Source organism: Nipponia nippon, unplaced genomic scaffold, assembly GCF_047370975.1.
Source record: "Nipponia nippon isolate SJK-2023a ecotype South Korea unplaced genomic scaffold, ASM4737097v1 scaffold_17, whole genome shotgun sequence".
Taxonomy (NCBI): domain Eukaryota; kingdom Metazoa; phylum Chordata; class Aves; order Pelecaniformes; family Threskiornithidae; genus Nipponia; species Nipponia nippon.
The window spans coordinates 2,710,074-2,729,188 of record NW_028262333.1 but is presented as its reverse complement, the minus strand read 5'-3'; the positions used below and the strand labels follow the sequence as shown (position 1 = coordinate 2,729,188).

The 19,115-nt window shown below is 62.2% G+C and overlaps 1 protein-coding gene across 3 annotated transcripts in view; it reads left to right on the top strand.

The window, feature by feature from the left end:
• The first annotated feature begins 9,067 nt into the window (after positions 1 to 9,067).
• Positions 9,068 to 19,115, top strand: part of NSD1 (nuclear receptor binding SET domain protein 1) — a 66,846-nt gene continuing 56,798 nt past the window's right edge. For 2 of the 3 annotated variants that reach the window (XM_087754047.1, XM_087754045.1), the window contains exons 1-2: positions 9,068 to 9,216; positions 9,404 to 10,077. In XM_087754047.1, coding sequence (XP_087610173.1) covers positions 9,424 to 10,077 — 654 coding nt within the window. In that variant the 5' untranslated portion in view covers positions 9,068 to 9,216; positions 9,404 to 9,423. Of the gene's footprint in view, positions 9,217 to 9,403; positions 10,078 to 11,095; positions 11,120 to 19,115 lie in introns of those variants that run through there. The other variant, XM_087754048.1, reaches the window with a different exon arrangement.

Here is a 19,115-nt window from a genome sequence, read left to right as displayed (position 1 = left end):
CCACTGCTGCGATGACGCTGGGGTCCGGGGCTCTTGAGGGACGCTGCTTGCGGCTGCCCTTGTGCAGGGCTCGGCTCAGCCACGGGTGCAGCGCCTGCCGTGCGTTGCATGTGCTGGGGAGCCCGGCAGTTTGCGGAGCCATCCCGGAGTCCCCTCCTCATCACAGCCCCTCGCAGGGCTGCTGGGGGGACCCCAGCCCCGCCGGCATGCTTGCAGCCTCCAGCCCCAGCCCTGCTCCCCTCTCCACTTGGACGAGCCCCCCGCTCCGGCACGGCGGGGGAAGGCAGACAGCCCGCAGGCAGGTGTGAAACCTGCCGGTCCCGGCAGCCTGCCTGCCCGGGAAGGATCCCAGCTGTCCGCTAATGTGCCAGAACCAATGCATTTCGCACAGCCCTGAATGGGGCATTCACACGCCGGAGGGCAAAGTGGCCAGGCTGCCCGCAGGGGCTGCCCGGCTGCCGGCCCGGACCAGGGGTAAACACGAGTGGGTGCGTGGGGAGGGGGCTGAGCCCCTGGGGGCTGAGCCCGGCTTGTCCCCACCTCGTTTCAGGCTGGGGTCTCCGTGCTGGAGGGCAGCACGGGGGGCAGGCAGTGCCCGGCACGGTTTGCGCAGCTCTTGCTCGCTTGGGCGCTGGAAAACAGGGCTGCAGCCAATTTCAAAGGGTGAGGTGGAGGTGGGTTTGTTAATCCTTAACGCCAGGTGGGGGGATGCAAGGGGACAGGGCGAGCAGGGACCTGCCACCCCCTGCCATGGCCTCGCTTCATCCCTGCTTGCTTAGTGAGTAGGTGCAGGCAGCACGTGGGTGCAGGCAGTGCCTTGTCCCCACAGCCCAACCCACACCAGCTCAGCCCAGCACCGTTTTCAGGGTCCTAGCAGTGCCCAGCACTGCACCCACCCGCCTGCCCCAGCACAGGGGGCCAGCCCTCGCCCCATCCCGGGGCACCCGTGCATCCCCCAGCACCCATGCATCCCCCAGAGCCGCAGCAGCGGGTGCCAGCGGGCTGTGCCGCAGCCAGCTCTGCCGGGCACGGGGCAGCCGTGGCCGTGGCCGGGCAGGGAGGCAGCCCAGGGCATCCCACAGCCCCACGACAACTGGAGGCCGTTTTTATTGTTTAACATTCCTGGTATTTTCTGTCAGGGCTGAACCAATTGTCCTTAATCCACCAGGCTCTGCTGGCCAAACAAGTGTGGCTGAGCCACCGGCATCCTGTCCCCACGAACAGGCCCCTTTTGTGAGGGGGATTTAGCGTGTAGCCCAGTAAATCCCACTGGTTTCCTGAGGCAGCGTTCCCACACACCACATATCCCCCCCCCCGCCTGCTCCCCAGCCCCTTGGGCCCTGGCATCGCTCTCCCACCCCGCTCTGCCTGCGGGCACCCTGCCTGCCCCGGCCCCGGGGCCTGGCACCCACTGCCCGGCCAGAACCTGCCCGCTCGGGGGCTGCGTGTTCCCCCTGCACATTGCTGGGACGTGGCTGTGGGTCCCCGTGGGACGTGGGGTGTCAGTGGGGCTGAGGAGCTTCCCAGCCACCTCCCTGCACTGCTGGTCTTGGGTGGGATGCTGTGGTCCTGCGGGGGTGCTGTGGTCCTCAGGGAGATGCTGTGGTCCTGGGGGATGCTGTGGTCCTGGGGGGGATGCTGTAGTTCTTCGGGGGATGCTGTGGTCCTGTGGGGGTGCTTGAATCCTGAGGAGATGCTGTGGTCCTGGGGGAGATGCTGTGGTCCTTGGTGGGGATGCTGTGGGCCTGGGGGGTGCTGAGTCCTGGGGGGATGCTGTGGTCCTGGGGGGATGCTGTGGTCCTGGGGGGGGGTGCTGAGTCCTGGGGGGATGCTGTGGTCCTGGGGGGGATGCTGTGGTCCTCGGGGAGATGCTGTGGTCCTTGGTGGGGATGCTGTGGTCCTGGGGGGGTGCTGAGTCCTGGGGGGATGCTGTGGTCCTGGGGGGGATGCTGTGGTCCTAGGGGAATGCTGTGATCCTGGGGGGGTGCTGAGTCCTGGGGGGATGCTGTGGTCCTGGGGGAGATGCTATGACCCTTGGGAGGATGCTGAGTCCTGATGGACATGGCTCTGGGCCTGGGGGGATGCTGGGTCCTGGGGGACACCCAGCGCCCCAGGGACAGGACACCGTCTGGTTCCTCATTCCAGCTGCCAGGATGTGGCTCCCAGCCCCTCACCTGGAGAGGCCTTCGCTTAACGACTCTGTTGTGGGGCCAGGACCTGCTGTTGTCTTTCCTTCTCAAAACAAAGGCAACAGGATTTTATCTCTGGGGAGAATCTGGCCCTTGTGAGATGCAGAAAGGCTCTGCCCCCGGGCAGGGAGGGATGAGGCTGGGGGGTGCCAGGCACCTCCTGCCTCCCCGAGCTGGCACTGCCCCACGTCCCACAGCCTGCGCCCCAGCTGCACCACCGGGCAGCCAAGGGAGGGAAGGGCCAGCGGGCAAGGAAAGGGGACCCATGGGCACCCACACCTGGGGGCACCCTGTGCTGCTGCCCGGGTACAGGCTGAGGCAGGGGCCTGCTCTCTCCCGCGGAGGGATCTGAACGCTGACAGCGCCTGCATCCCTGGATGCTGCAGGCACACAGAGGTGTGCGCACACACTCGCAGATGTGTGCAGCCACTCGCAGATGAACGCACGCACCCAACCCCTCTCCACCTCCATGTCTGCACGGGCACCTTCCCCTGCACACACACGCGCGTTCCCGCGTACGCACACTTGCACCACCTCGCACGCACCCCCACCCCTGCACACAGACCTCAGCCCCCCCCCTGCACAGGAACTCAACTCCTCCACCCCAGGCACGCATCCAGCCCCAGCCCTGCACACACACTCCATCCCGTGCACACCCCTTCCACGCACACACATCCCTGTGCACACCCCTTCCACGCACACACATCCCTGTGCACATGTAGAATCACAGAATCGTTTAGATTGGAAAAGACCTTTGAGATCATCGAGTCCAACCGTTAACCCAGCACTGCCAAGGCCACCACTAACCCATGTCCCCAAGCACCACATCTCCCCGGCTTTTGAATACCCCCAGGGATGGGGACTCAGCCCCTGCCCTGGGCAGCCTGGGCCAGGGCCTGACAGCCCTTTGGGGGAGGAATTTTTCCTAATACCCAACCCAAACCTGCCCTGGCGCAGCTTGAGGCCGTTCCCTCTCGTCCCATCGCTCGTCGAACCCCACTCTGTCCTTTACATCCCCATTCACACACGCACCACCATGCACCCCCCTTCATGCGCCCCCATGCACCCCCAAGCACCCCCCTTCATGCACCCCCATGCACCCCCATGCACACCCCTTCATGCACACCCATGCACCCCCCTGCAGACCCGTTCACCCCCCTTCATGCACCCCCAAGCACCCCCCTTCATGCACCCCCATGCACACCCCTTCATGCACACCCATGCACCCCCCTGCACACCCGTTCACCCCCCTTCATGCACCCCCAAGCACCCCCTTTCATGCACACCCATGCACACCCATTCACCCCCCTTCGTGCACCCCCTTCATGCACGCCCATGCACATCTATTCACCCCCGTGCACCCCCATTCACCCCCCTTCGTGCACCCCCGTGCACCCCCAAGCACCCCCTTCATGCCGACCCCCGCCCTGCCTGCGGGCCCTGCGCTCCGGCCAGGGAGGCCGAGCCGGGGGGTCCCAGCGCGGGCGGGGGCTGCCCCGCTGCCGCCCCCTCCCCAGCCCGCAGCGCTCTGCGCTCGCCCGGCCGCGGCGGGCGACGGGGGAAGCCGGGCTGCGAGCCCCATCTCCTGGCCAGCGGGAGCAGCTCTGCACAGGGCGTGCAGAAATGGGACAGGACCGGGGGACCCCCCCTCCCCACGCTGCGCACCCACGGCTTTTCGGGTCGTGACAGCGGGGTTCGCGACAGGCGGGTCCTGGGGTCCTGCTGGAGGGGTGACAAATTCGGCTGGGAAAAAGGGGCTGCGGCACTGAGATGTATCCTGGCTCCCGCTCTCCATCCCATCGCCCTCGCGGATGGATGGGGCCAGGAGCGAGGCAGGGCAGGGGATTCGGCCTGCGGAGCTGCACCGTGTCCCGCCGTGGATCCCGCTTGTACTCACGCAGGGTGACGGGTCCCAGCACGAGGGCACCCCACGGGCACCGGAGCCTGGCGAACCTGGCTCTGCCTTGGGTGGCTGGAGCAAAGCCCAGCGAGGGCTCGGCCTCGCTGCCCAGGACTGGGACCCGTACACCCCCTCAGCCGGGGATGGGGGGCCAGCATGTCTGCCCGAGGGCTGCAGCACCCAGCCGGGCACCCCGGACCCCCGGTCCCTCGGGGTAGCACATGGCTACTGGGGTGATGGGTCTCCGGTCAGCCCCGGCCCAGCGACAGCTCTTTGACGCAGAGCAGAGGAGCTCAGCGGTGGTGGTGGCGGTGGTGGTCCTGCCCCCCCCCCCCCTCACCGCCCTTGTGTGTCCTGGGGCTGCTCCTGGCCCTGCCTGTCCTTGGGGCTGCCCCCCCGCCCCCGAAAAAGTTCAGGGAGCAGCAAAGCAGGGGGGCTGGGGGGGGACGACCTGGGAGGTGACCCCAGCACAGGGAGGAAAAGCCCAGGGCTGCCTCTGCAGGCAGATGTGGGCAGCCCTGCCTGCAGGCAGTGAGCTGCGGGCAGGGTGCTGGCGGTGCTGGTGGCACAGCGCCAGGCTGAGCCCCGCCGCCTGCCCCGGCTCCATCGCTCCATCCCCAGTGCTTTCGAGCCCCGCAAGCCGCTTCCTGGGGGCAAGGGGCCCCCGGCAAAGCCTCCGGGCAGGATCCTCTCCTCCTCTGCTTCCTTCCTCTCCCCCTGCCCGCCGCAGCTCCTTAACCCTTTCGCCCACGCTCCCGGCCACGTGCCAGCCCCACGGCCACGGTTCCCAGCCGCCCTCCCCAGCCTTTTGTGCAGGGCCCCGGTGCTGCTCCCCGGGCTCCCCACCGGCCCCCCTACCCCCGGCAGTGCCCAAGTGTCTGCCGGGAGTCGGACAGCCGCGGCTGGGGGCTGCTTTGAGCGAGCCCAGCTTGCCCACAGCTCCTGTGAGACACGCGTGGGCCACAGCTCCCTCTGCGTTGGGGTCTGGGGCTCGCCACCGGCTGGTTGTGATCCCCCTCATCTCCCCTGGGGAGAGCGAACGGGAGCCCCCAGCGTGGTACCGCGCTCTTTTCTGCATCACTGCGGCAGCAGAGAGCGGCCATGGCGGGAGCTGGGGCTGTGCATCGGGGCCGTGCGCCGCGGCCGTGCACCGGGGCCGTGCATCGGGCGACGGGGAGCGGGGGGACAGGGCTGCTCCAATGGGGGGACTGTGCCGGGCTCTGCACAGGGACCAGGGCCTCCAGAGGGAGCCCGCAGTGCCGTGCGGCTCCGTGGCCACCGGCCTCACTGGCTCCGGAGGCCCCGGCATGCTCTGGGAAGCCGGGCTGGGCTGGGGGGCGAGCACGGCCATGGGGTGGGGGGCTCGCAGGCGAAGTCTGGCAGCGGGGAAGCCTCCCCGTGAGGCTGCTGGCCGCCCACGCTCCCCGCCGGAGCCCACAGACAAAGCCCTGCGCAGCGGCGGCAGGGCCGGCCCGTGTTGCCCGCTGTGCCGCACATCCGGGCGGGAGCGCGGCGGCGGCCGGGGTGCCATTTGCCTGCTCTCTGCCGGAAGAGAGGAGCCGGGGAAGGGCCCTTCCTGCTGGCGCTGGCCGCAGCGCGGGGAGAGGTGACACAGCAGCCGGGGAGTGCATCTGAGGGCATCCCGCCACCCCCGCCCCGCTCCTCCCTACACCAGTAACCATAGGGCCGCGGGGAGCACCGGCGGGATCACCGCAGGGCTTCGGGGAGGGCTCCTCCGGTGCCCTGGCACCGCGGGCGGGGATGTACTGGGGGTTCCCCGAGCTGCCTGGGCACTGCCCCTGCCCACCAGTGCCCACAGCGAGGCCGTGCCACGTGCCCACGAGCAAAGCGCTCAGCCCACAGTGGCTGGCACCCAAGGGGGATCCATGCCGGGCACGGGGCCAGTGCCCAGGCTGGGAGGTGCCCTGCCGGCAGCCCTGCCTCTCCCTGCCCAGCCGGCATCGGGGCAAATCAGCAGAGCGAGGGCAGCTGGCGACGGTCGGGGACCAGGTTGGGGACAGTCCTAAACCTCTCCCCAGGTCAGCCCTCGCTCGCCGGGTCTCGGGCGCCAGGCTGTGGGGAGACACAGGGCGCTCCCACCCTGCGCAGGGCCCTGCCCGCCCCCGGGGGGGTATAAATAAACCATTAGTTTTATTTTGGGAACGTGGCGGAAACGTGCGTGGCAGGTTGCTCCAAAGAGAAAGGAGGAAAGTTGGCTGCCGGGCCCCCGCCCGGGTGTGCCGGGGTGCGGCCGCGGCAGCCGGAGTCCATCCCAGGAAGACGGGCTGTGCCGGAGGTATTTCCCCGTGGGGGGGGGGAAGCAGAGGGACCCCAGGGTGCTGCCCCATCTCTGCGCGGGCGGGAAGGACCGCGTGGACGCTAGGCCTCAGTGCCGAGTTTGTGCCGCACCGGGCACAGCGCGGTCCCAGCTCCCACGTGTCGCCGCAGCACATGGGCACCGGCCGAGATGGCTTGTGGCAAGTTGGGTGCCGCCGGCCGAGCCCCGGGCTGGGACCTCGGCGGTACAAACGTGTCATGAGCAAAACCTCCGACCGCGGCGCTTCCTGCCAAGTCACCCCACCCTCCGCGGCTGTGCTGGAGCGGCGCGAGGCTGAACATGGCAGCCTCTCCGCGGCGGCAGCCCGGCAGCGTGGGGACAACGGGTCAGGGACCTTGGTGTGTGGCCCTGCTGGACCAGATGTTGGGGAGGAATGGTGGCCCCATCATCTGCTGCAGACAGGGCAGGAGGGAGTGCCTGGGCAGGGCCAAAGGCGCAGTGGGGGAAGCCGGGAGCCCTTGGAGGAGCTGCCGAGGCCGCGCAGGCAGGACGCAGGGTGGGACCCCGCCGCCCCGCTGCGGCGCCAACCCCACAGCCGTTCCAGGACGGTGTTTTTGGAAAGGCTTCACCCCGGCGGGGCAGCGAGGGCTGGGCAGCGGGTGCTGCCTGCCTGAGTGTGCTGAGAGGCTGCTCCAGGGCTCCGGCCTGGTGGCGGGGAGGAGAGTGGTGCCGGTACGGCCAGGGGTGCTGGTATGGCCAGGGGCTCCAGTATGGCCACGGGTGCCGGTATGGCCAGGGGTGTCAGTACGGCCAGGGGCTCCGGTACAGCCAGGGGTGCTGGTACGGCCAGGAGCTCCGGTATGGCCGGGGGCTCCGGTACGGCTGGGGGTGCCAGTGCGACCAGGGGTTCTGGTAGGGCCAGGGGCTCTGGTGCGGCCAGGGGCGCTGATATGGCTGGGGGCTCCAGTAAAGGCCAGGGGTGCCAGTATGGCTGGGCGCTCTGGTACAGCCAGGGGCTCTGGTAGGGCTGGGGACTCTGGTACGGCCGGGGGCGCCAGTACGGCCGGGAGTGCCAGTACGGCCGGGGGCTCCGGTAGGGCTGTGGACTCCAGTACAGCCAGGGGCACTGGTGCGGCCAGGGGCGCTGGTACAGCCGAGGGCTGTGGTACGGCCCGGGGCTGCGGTACGGCCAGGGGCACCGGTATGGCCGGGTGTGCCAGTACGGCCGGGGGCTCTGGTAGGGCTATGGACTCCGGTACAGCCTGAGGCACTGGTACGGCCGGGGGCTCTGGTAGGGCTGGGGACTCTGGTACAGCCGGGGGCGCCGGTACGGCCGGGCCGCGGGGGGGGAAACAAAGGGCAGCGGCGGGCGGGGGGAGCGCGTCCGCCCGGGCAGCGCCGCGCCGAGCCCCGCGGCAGCACCCAGCTCCCCGCCCGGCACCCCGGGGGGCGGCCGGGCCCTGCCCGCCTCCCCCCCCCCTCCCCGCCCGGCCCGGGCAGCACCGCCCCGGTGCCACATCCCGGCCGCTGCCCCCCGCCCGGCCGCCCCCGCCCCGCCGCCTGCCCAGCCGTGCCGGTGCGGCGGTCGGCGTGGCGCGGCGCCCGGACCCGCGCGGTTGGCGGCGGAGACCCCCGGCCCCCATCTGGAGGTAGCGACGGAGCCGCCCGCCCGCCCGCCGGCTGTGGAGGGGTGGGGAGCGGGGCCCGGGGGGGGGGGGGGGGGGGGAGGGGGGCAGCGGGGGGCCGATGGCGGCCCGGCCCGGCGGAGCGGGCGGGAGCGGGGCCGGCTGCGCGCCGCTCGGCGGCGGGAGGGCGGGCGGGAGCGCGGAGCTCGCTGTCCGGGAGCGGCGGAGCCCGGCGAGGACAGCCAGGCCGTGGGCAGCCGGGCGCCGCTCCCCGGCGGGCGAGGCGAGGCCAGGCGAGGCGAGGCGAGGCACGGCGGAGGGCGACGGCCCCGGCCCCGCCGGTGCGCGGGAGGGCGGCGGGGGAAGCGGGGCCGGGGCGCGCCGGGCCGGGCCGGGCCGGGCCCGCGGCGGACAATGGCAGGGGGTAACCCGAGCCCGGCGGGGGCGGGCGGCGGCCCGGCGACCCCCGCCCCGCCGGCTGCCCGCCGGGAGCGGGGCCGGGAGCGGGGCCGGGCGGGAGCCGCCGCCCGCCGGGTGCCCCACCGGGCCGCAGGGCCCGACCGACTCCATTTTGTTGGCGCCCGCTCCGCCGCCGCTCGCAGGCCCGCGGCCTGCCCGCCGGCCCCGCGGCCGACGAGGCGGGGAGGGGAGGGGGGGGACCGGGACGGCGGCGGGGGGGCGCCGGGGCCCGCAGGTGAGGCGCGGCGGGGCCGCCCCGTCCCGTCTCATCCCGCCCCGGCGGGGCCACTCGGTGCCCCCCCCCCTTCCCCCCCGCCGCCGCTTAAGATGGAGGTGGGGGCGGCGGGGCCGGGCCGCCATGTGCACCGGAACGGGGGAGCGGGGCGGGCGGCGGGGGCAAGGCCGGGCCGCGGGGCGGCCGGTGGCGACGGGACGGGACGGGACGGACCGGGGGGGGGCAGCACTGAGCGCCCCCTCCCCTCCCCCACACCGGTGGGGGGGTGGTGCGCCCGCCGTGGCGGGGGGGGTGCGGGGGGGGGTTACCGGGAGCGCGCGCGCAGGCGCGGGGGGCGGGCGGGCGCGCGCGCCGGCGGGATGGCGGCGGCGGGCGCGCGCATGCGGGGGAGGGAGGTGGAGGAGGAGGAGGAGGGAGGCGGCGGAGGAGCAGCGGCGGCGGCGCTGGCGGGGCCTGGCCGGGCCGGGTCGGCGCCTCTCCTTCTCGGCCCGTACCGGGGGCAGGCGGCGAGCCGGCCGCGGCGGCCGCAGGTGAGCGGTGCCCCGCCGGGGTTGTGGCGGCCGGAGCGGGGCCGTGCCGTGCCGGGCGGCGGGCCGCGGCCTGGGCCTAGCGCGGCGGCGGCGGCCCGCGCGGGGCCGGCGGAGCGGAGCGGGCCCCCGGGCGCGGCTGCCATTTTGCGGCCGCCGCCGGTCTGACCCCATTGTGCTGTGCCCGCAGGTGGATGCCCGCGGCCCGGCATGGAGCAGGCCTGCGAAGTGAGCCGCCGCAGCTGCCTCGTCCCCTTCGGCACCTCGCTGGCGGCCGCCGAGGCCAAGGGCGGCCCCTTCGGCGAGGGCCGCGGCCCCGAGCCGCCCGCCATGCAGCTGGCCGCCGCCGCCAAGCCCGTCTACGGCCAGGACCCCTCGTCCTGCTACATCCCGCTGCGCCGGCTGCAGGACCTGGCCTCCATGATCAACGCCGAGTACCTCGGCGGTGCCGCCGACGGCGCTGAGGCCCTGCCCGACCCCGGCTCGCCTCCCCCCCGCCTCCCCGCCGCGCAGGACCCGGCAGCCGGCGCCGACGGACCCGGCCTGGCGGCCGGCGGGGCCCTGGCCTTCCCCCTGCTCCTGCGGGACGGCGGAGAGGAGGCGGCGGAGGAGGAGGAGGAGGGCGCCGAGACGCCGGAGGAGGAGGACGACGAGGAGGACGACGACGACGACGAGGAGGAGGAGGAGGAGGAGGAAGAGGCCGGCTCGCAGGAGCGGAGCCGCGGCCGCCCCGGGCCGCAGCCGGGCCCCGCCAGCCCGCCGCTGCCCCGCCTGCAGCCGGCCGAGCCGCTGCCGATGACGGTACCGGACGGCGGCCCCGGGGAGAAGCCGGAGCCTCCCGCCAGCGTCGCGGCCCTGCAGCTCGTAAGCACCGGCGAGGCGGGGGGGGGGGGGGGGGCGGGAGGGGGGGGGGGGGCGCGCCCGCTGCCATTTTGCGGCGGAGGCCGGCGGGGCCGGGCCGGGCGCCCTCGCAGCCGGCACCCTGGAGGGCGGGCAGCCATCTTGCCGAGGGGACCCCGCCGAGGCCCGGGGGAACCGGGAGCCGCCCGGGGCTGCCGTGCCGGGGGGGGCGGGCTGTCAGCGGGCTCCGCCGCGCACCTGTGCCCCGCCGCGGCCGGCCGCGCTCCCCCCCCCCCCCCCCTCCCCGCTCCCTTTTCTCCCCTTGGGCGTCGGAGCCAGCCTCCCTCCGCCCCAGAAACACGCATCGCCGCCAAGTTGCGGGGGAGTTTTTCCCCTTTTTTTCTCTTTTTTTTTTTTTTTTTTTTTTTTTTGGGGTGCACCGGAGGTAAGGAGGGCAGGAGGAGAGCGTTCCTCTCTCCCGCCTGCTCCGGCTGTAACGCTGTCAGCCACCTCTTTGTCTGGCCTGGCTGGAGGTAGCCAAGCTTTGGCGATGGCCAGGGAGGGGCTGTGCTGTGGCCTGACAGACCCCACGGGCAGCAAACCTGGCAGCCCTTTCCTGGGATAAGGAAACTTATTCAGGCTGACTTTTTTTTTTTCCCCCCTTTCTAATTTCTCTCTATGCTCCCAAATCCCTTTAGTTTCTTTTCTAACGTGCTTAATAAGCAGCAAAACTGAACTTGTAGAGTCCTGAAAGGAGTTAGATGCCTCCTCCAACTTTTTAGTTCAATGCGTTTTTGAATGCAAGTATAATTTCTGGATTGTCTACAGCGTGGTTTTTTTATTTGTAGATACGTATGTATGTTTCCTGCAGTTCTTCGGTAATTTTCTTGTGTATTTCTTAAATATGTTTTCCTAAACATCAGGTTCCTCCCTGGAGCATGCTCTGGGTTTTAGCTATTACTTGATGCAGGGTGTGAAAATTAACTCATGGGACAGCACTGACACCACAACCGTCTTTGCTCTCTTTAATTTCAGTGTAGCCACTGATGCCGGACAGATGCTACTGGTGCGGGCAGCATTTGAGGGAGAAATCCTTGCTTTCACCTGTGTTCCTTGGGGAACAGGCAGTGTTCCTGCTGTGGGAGGCAGGGGAGCAGCTGTCACAGAGCGCCCAGCGAAGGGGTGATTTCAGGAAGATGCTGACAGCGGCTGAATTTGTGGCACGGTTAGGCTTGGCTCTGGGTCGCAGATCCTCTTTGAGCATTCCTTGGGAAGAATCCGTCTCCTTGTGGAGACTCGGTCTTTAGCCTTTCGGGGGTAAGAGGCTGCTGTCGGCCTGAGGTTTGTGCATACACTTAGCTTTGTTTTGCAGAGCGAAGCGGGGATCTCTCAGCAGACATGTGCTCAGTGATGCGGTTGTGGGAGGGTCTCACTTTGTAAACAGAAGCTAGCAGAGGTACTTTCACAACACTTGCCTCTGCTATCAGTGGCTTTGCGATGTGCTCTGCAGAACTGCAGCTTGTACGGTGACAAAACTGTCTTGGTGATTGAGCCTGCTATTTGAATATGCAACGAGGGGTTGACTTTTCAGTAAAACTGCCTGCCTGTCTGCTGTAGTACGTTAGCCTTGCTGAATTCTTCTGGTGACTTAAAAGCATAGCTGCGTTCAGAAAAAAAAAATACAAAGAAGAAAAGCGGTTTTTAGGCGGCCTGCGATCCTTCTCGCCTTGAGTCTTTGCATTCTTCCTTTAGTAAGTAAGTGCGGGTTGTCTGAGTGGTCCTTCATTTTAGCCCTGCTGCTTGCGGGATGGGAAGAGAGAGGGCTTTTTCTCTGTGCCAAGTTACCAGTGAGACAGTTAAAATCTTTTAATTGTTGAACATGACGTTGTAGCTAGAAATAACCAGGCTTGCTCCTCAGCTCATATATTCACGCAGGCATTTGATTCCGGTCTCATTTGTATTTGGGTAACTGGAATCAACTTCTTTTTGAGAGCCTACTAAAACTTAAAGCAAAAAACCACCCCAAAACAACAACCACACACCCCCCCCCCCCCCCCCGGGAGTTCTGCACTGCTGTTTTTAGGGTGGCTTGTCATAGCTGGGCTACTTTTTCAGATATCAGCTGCACCCAGCCTGATGACAGGGCTCCTCCACCTTACAGCGAGACTTTCTCAGTGCTTTTACTCTTGGAGCTCACAGCTTTGAGATGCCCACTGCTGCTCAAACTCCCTGTTTGAAGAAAATGTGCATGTGTCTGAGACCTCTCTGTCTGCCCCTTGCAAGTTTTGAATTTTTCACTAGATCGTTGCCAACAAGCTTTGAAAAGGCTTGATTTCCAAAATGTCCAGAGTGCTTCCAGCAGAAGGACCAGCATTTGGTTTAGTCTTTAGTGGGATGCAAAGTCCAGCATTTAAGTAATGCCTCTGGGTAGGAGGGGTGGTGGCGGGTATTGTTTTGCATGGGGATTTGTTAATAGCCCTGGCATGCTTTGCACTCAGACGGCGGAGGGGTTGCTCAGGTAGCATTCAGTTGTAAAAAGGGATGTGCATATTCTGAAGTGAAGTTATTTTAAGCGTCAAGTTAGTTCGGGTTGACTGAAGCTCTCCATCCTCCCAGCAGCTACTGACGGACTTCTGTGCTGGAGAGAAGGAAATTATAGCAGTGGTTCTTGGGTCTTGCTTCTGCTCCAGAAGCGACGACACGGTGACTGCTGGCAGCTGCCGGCTTCCTTCCTTGGGCACGTGTTGGGTTATCGCCATTTAAATTGAAAGGGGCGGTCGGTTTTTAATTTCTCTGTTTACCGTCTAAACGTGAGCTTTGTCTTTAGCGCTTTCCTGGCCTTTGCAGGTGGTAGAGGTCCCGGACAGCGTTGTCTGGAGTCGGAGGGGGAATTGGGCCCAGGCTCCAGCGCCGGGGAGGGTGGGTGCCGCCACGCAAGGTCTGAGTGCCGTGGGTCTTGCTTGAACACGGTCGCTGAGGAATTGGAGCAGGCGGAGCTGTTTCTGACAACACTCTCGTGCTGAAGTTTTGCGTTTTTACGCAACTTCTGGGGCCGTATTACTTGGCTTGCGCTTTGCCAGTTGGTTGGGTTTTAATTGCTACCCACAAATTACGTTAGAGTCATCGGGTTTGCGGAGTCGAGCGCTGGGAAGCAGAGAGTTCTCGGGTTCGCGTACGTCTGTGCCGCGTACGATCCTGGGTTGCGCATTCACGCGCCGTTTTTTTTTCTGCGGGACCCTGATGGCTTCAGGCTGCAGGATGCGCAGAGCTCGCGCGAGGCGCTCGCTCAATGCTGCTTTTCATTCTTCTCGTACTATTTCCTTGTTATCCAGCTCCACGCCGTAGGAGTGTGATGCACGGGTAATGGCAGCGAGGAAATGAGGTACAGGGAAATCCAGAGCCAGATCTTTCATCGCTGAGGATGGCTGCTTCCAGTGGCTGGATGTAAGGAATGAGTAGGGCACGTGTGTAGGGCTCCTGGAAGGTTTTTGCTTTACCAGAACCACGCCGTATGCAGTGCGTTAAAAGTACTGAAGGCCAGCAAAGTCCTCTCTGTAAGCCTAGAATTAATCCCTGATGAACTTCAGAGCTCTGTTTTAACCTGCAGCTGTGGGAGAGTACTCTTCGTTATAAAGTGTTGGTGTCCCTGTGTGAGAGTTGCTCTGGTTCTTCATCTATTAACTGACACGTCTAGTGCCATTCCTCTCCTCACTAAAAATAAAATAAAGGAACCAACGCCACGTGATACTTGCTACTCCTGTAAACATTTCTGAAAGAATCTTCTACTACAGACGGTTGATTCGAGGTGTAACTAACCGCTGGTAACATTATACCCCTGAGATACAATAGGCATGGCAGTGGTTTGTTTGAGGAGGGAACATAAATTTCCTTGGTCAGTTGACATCTTCCCGGTGGGGAGGTTAATTCCGTTTGGCTGTCTGTGCTTCCTGCGGGCACGGTCTCCCGCTACGTGCACTGGGTGTACTGCTGTCCCTGTGCGTCCGATCTTGCACGCACCCCACTTTGCCGCTAAGATTTACCCTGTTTGGAAGATCTTATTTTTTCCCAGAAAAGAGCCCGTAGCTGGATCTCGCCTGGCTGTGCAGTCTGCTGGCATCCACCGGGACCCCGTACTGAAGTGCATTTGTGTCTCGAATAGCTCTAAACATACCTGCAAAGCACTTCAGATGTGGTGGGCATCCAGAAGAACGGGTATTTCCACGGTTAGGGCGCTGTCCTGGGCCGTGTTACTGCTCGACCATAAATTTTTGAGGTCCTTAATGACTTTGGTGCTTTCATGACGTGGTGACGATGCATCGCCTCTCCGTCGTGGTGGTGGTGCGAGTGGGTGGGCGCTCGGATGCTGCCACGGCAGGACAGCCTACCCTAGGTGTGAGGAGCAGCTCGCTTTGGGTGACAGCAGGTTTTTTTGAACGGTCTGTAGGATCAAGAGCTCTCCTGCGCAGCGGATTGGATCCTGGAAGTGTTTATTCTAGCATTTGGCTGTGATTGCTCTTACTTTCCTTGTTCCGTTTGTATTTGTTCTCTAATCTCCTATTGCTGATTAGCTGCGAAATGCCTGTTTGTGTATGTGATGTTACAGAAAATAACAGTGGTTTCTGTAGTAAATATGGATGTTCTGGCTACCTGTCGTGTGGTGTGAAATGCGAATGATCGATCCCTTTGCGGTTCACATGGGGCCGTGCAGCGCTCTGAAGCTGAGCGTGTCTGTGTGCAAATAGCAAAACCAGAGGTATTTTCTCACAGATTGGACAGCCTTGAAGGTGAGGCTTTGCTGAATGTAGTGGCAGAAACCTCTACGTCATTTCTGCTTTCTATATTTAACGCTTATTTTTAAAGCTTGGGTAAGAGGGACTCTGTTCAAGCGATGTCCTCGTTAACATACTGTCCGCGGTCGTAAATACTTCAAGTCTCCAGTGAAGATTGTCGCCAGAGGAGTGTAGGCTTCGCTCAGCTATTCAGCGGTGAAGCTCTGCTCTATACAGCGTGGCACGCTTAGTACGTCGCCTGCTACCGTTAGAGGAAAAAACGGCCAACAGTAGCAACAAAATCGGCTTTTACAGGTGCTTTTTTAGGATGCGTGCTGCCCCTCCAGGTCTGCTACCTTTGCTAGCCGTCTTTGTATTTACTCGCTGGTGATTTCTTTCGGAAAAGTGCATCTCCCAGAACTTGAACCTTTTTTTTTCCCTAACAAATCTTACGTTGTTGAGGGTACAAAGATTCTAGTTCTGCTGCTACAGCTAAGCCCTCGCTAAAACCAATGGTAGCGGCTCGGTTTGACTCTGTAGCGGTAGTGTTTGACTTCACGCAAAACAGAAATACGTTGCCCTGAAGTCGTGGATTTGTTGATTGCCTCTTGCAGTATAGCAGCTTCTCGTTGCGCCCCGTTCCCAGAAGTGGGGTTAAGCTGTGCGACGCGTAACAATTATTAGTTTGATATTTTTTTTTTAATTTCCCCACATTAACTGAACAAATCTGTAGCTGACTGAAGAGGTGTCAACTGTGAATATGATTAACAAGCTATGTGAGGCCCCCCACCCTGCAAAAAGTGGTATTTTCAGAGTTATCATTGAAACAGTATTTCTTAAAAAGACGTTCTTAACTCAAAAATCAGTATTATGGGTGACGATCAACTTTCAGTCTAGCTGCTAAGAATACACTTCTGTTTTTCTTGCCTGTGACTGACAGCTTCTTGCATGTAGTAATTTTGATTGTTTTTTCAGTTACTTGCTGTGGCATTTAGAAAGGCACAGGGAATAGAAACACCTGAAGAAAGAAACTCAGTCCTAGCGGGGGGGGGGGGCTTGTTGTGGGAGTTTAAAAAAAAAGTCAAGTTATGCCATTTTTAATACCAGAAAAATATGACCTATGTTTTGTTCTGCCTGCACAGAGCCATCTGTGCTGTGCAATGCAGTCTTTGCTCAGTAAAATGGGAGTTAAATCCTTTATGGTGGTTAAGGCATTGCCAGGATTTCCAAGTTAATGGGTGGAAAAGGTCTGTAAGAGAGTCTGCTTTGAATTAGAGCAGCAGTTTTCAACCTCTATTGATTTGCGGACCCCTAAACACTTCCCAGGTGCAGACTCTTGTCTAGTGAATTTAGACCTATCAACAATAGCCTAGTTTCACGGCATCAGGATATTTTTCTGCGGCCGTGAGTTTGCAGACTGCTGAGTTACAGAACACGTCGCAAGCGTTAGTTGCGGCGTCCGGCCCCGCGTGGATTTCGTGTTGAGTGGCACGCTGCATTCGCGCCGTGGGTCGCTGCCGGAGCGGGCAGGGGTGCCGTCCCCGCCGCCGTCGTGCGTTGCGAGAATGAAAGTTGCAGTTTGCTTTGCTGAAATACTTACTGGAAGTTTAAATGGTACTTTCAGGTGTGTTGGCGTGAATGCGGCGTTACCGGTTAACGTCAAGCTGGTGTTGGAAACTCCGAGGCGTGGTGATACCAAAGGAATGGTGCAGAGGGTTTAGGGCTTTTTGGTGTGCTGTGGGACAGGACTGTGAGTGGTCACCGCTCTGCGGGGAGGGATACAAAGAGCAATTCATGGCTGAGCCTGTGGGGAGGTCACAGTCAGGTGCAGGTAGCGTGTCCTGTGCTTTTTAGGTTTGGAGATGCTCGAGCATCGTCCTCGCGGTTGTGCCTGGGGATGATAGGGGCCTCCTTGCTAAGTTTGCAAGGTTTGCCGGTGGTGCGGGAACCAGGGTGGCAGTGGGGGTGTCACTGAGGACACGCACAGGCACGGGCGTGTGTTCAGGCTCCCGCAGGAACCTGTCGCGCTGCTCCCAGCAGGGAGCTGGATGGTGGCACGGGGGAGTTTGGTGTGCCTGCGGGTTTGCGGTGCCGTCCAGAGGCAGGCTGGAAGGTGGAGGGCTGGGTGTCCCGCTGGTTCAGTCCCGGGGAGGAGCACGGGCATTGCTTTGGCCGATCCGAGCGGGTGCTCCTGGCTCCAGGGACCAGGAGAGGAGAAGATGCTGCCGTGTGGCGGAGGCTGGCAGCCCTGGCAGGTGCCAGCTGAAGTTCTCTGTTCCTGTTAAACCAGAAATCTGTTTCAGCGTGGATACTCACAGTAGCTTTGCAGCAGTGATTAAATGTGCAACAGAGATAAAGACGGACTTGGTGTGCATCCATCTCTTGTGTGTCCAGAAGCATTGATGAAGTCGGGAGGAATTCCAGCAGTGTGCTTTGCCTCTATTGACGGATGGAAGAGCGCTCATTAAAATTGACACCCTGGCTTTCTGTGGTGACTGCTGGGATTACATCAAGATTTATCTCATCCAGGTCTTTGGAAGAATGGCAAAAAGAAATTGGGAGAAAAGTCCTTGTGTATCATCTCTCTTTCCCAGCGCTGGTGAGGGCAGGCTGGTCCTGGCCGGGCATCTTCACTTCTGCCTCTAGCACAGCCTGAGCAGCAGGTTTGTACTAAGTTGACCCACTCAGCTCATTGCCCGGTTTGCTTGTAACCTCGGCGGTGATGGACCTGCACGATCCACGAAGGAACGGCTTGTCCGGCATCCAGTGGTATCTGCCTGCCGCCTCTTCGGGGCTGAGTTGCTGCCGTGGCTCTGTGTGAAGCTGCGGGTCTGGAGGTGGAAGGGGCACCGCTTTGGACGTGCGTGGCGTCGGAGAAGGGGGTGGTTCGGGAGTGCTGTCGAACCACGGGGAAAGGGCAGCACGTCTCCAGTCCTGGAGGCTTCCCCGTGTCCCTCTCCATCCTCGTGGGGTGCTGGGGTAGGGAGCAGCAGGTAGGGTTGCCAAGCAAAGCGTTTGTGCAGGTTCTTGATAGGGAGCTTGTTCTGAGGGTTACGTACGGTGTTGGACAGCTGCGAATGCTGCTGGAGATGGCACATCATAAAAAAACCCAAACCGTTTTGTAGGTGATAAAATACCAGTCTAGCTTGCGTTCACTTTCAGACACTCATCAGAACTAATGCAATGGGGACTTATTCTTCATTTTCAGACATGCAGAATTTGACTTGTGTGTGTGAGAAACCAGAAGCATTGAGTTGGATAGAGCAATCCAACGCGGTGTTGCACGCTAGCCGCAGGACGGGGTGCCTTTTGGTTTGGTATTTTTTTAGGAAAAAGTGACCAGAGAATTCCTTGCATGGTCGTATCTCAGCATGGTGGAAACCTCCAGCTTCTTTTTTTCAGCTCCCGTAGGGCCTCCGGTGCTGAGCGCGCAGTGAGGCTCTCGCCCTGAGCCCTGCTTGGCGGTTCCATGGGTTCTTCTTGTTTTGGAGGAGCGTCTTCGTGACTTTCCCTCCCACTCTTGGTGGAAAGGTAGAAACCTGCCTCTTGCCTAACGCGAGAAGGGCGAGGAGCAGGGCGGTTATCTCCCTTTTAATAGTTCCTCCGCTTGCCCTGATGTTACTTTGCTGTTTGCTTTTCCCAAGTACCTGTTCAGACTTCTTACTATTCTGGCTAATGTGGTGACTACCCACAGATATCTAAATAGCAGCAGTGAAATAAATCAGATTCCTCTTACTTTTAGTTGGCTGTCCTCTCACGTTTAGGAAGCTGGGTTCTCAACATGAAGGTTAGGAAGCCTCTCTGAAGCATGAATTTGCAGGACCTGATGACTGAAGCGTGAAGCTTCCTCAGGATACGGCTCTAAGCGTGGATATCGGGAAATAAATAAGCATAAGATAAGTTTATTGCGCTGCTAGCGTTGAAAAATTCTGATTTCATTTTTAGTAGGGATTCGGCAAAAGCAGTTGAAATTTTAAATGCAAATTAAAAGTTAATTTTATGTGAACAGAACATTGTTTGTTTGTTTGTTTTGGAAAAATGGTTCAGTTGGGCAGGGGGGATTGGCATGCTGAATACCCCCTCGTTTTGAGGAGTTCATGGTCTTGCCTAAGTGGCATCTTTGCATTTGCGCTAACAAAGTACAGGACTGGGATTGTGCCTTCTCCTCCTGTGGGCGAATCATAATATCGGCAGAAAAATAAACTTGCAAGCCCTGGTTAAATGTTTGTTGCTTTTAAAGAAGCCTATGGAATTTAAAAAAGAAAACAATAACCAACCAACCAAACCAAACCA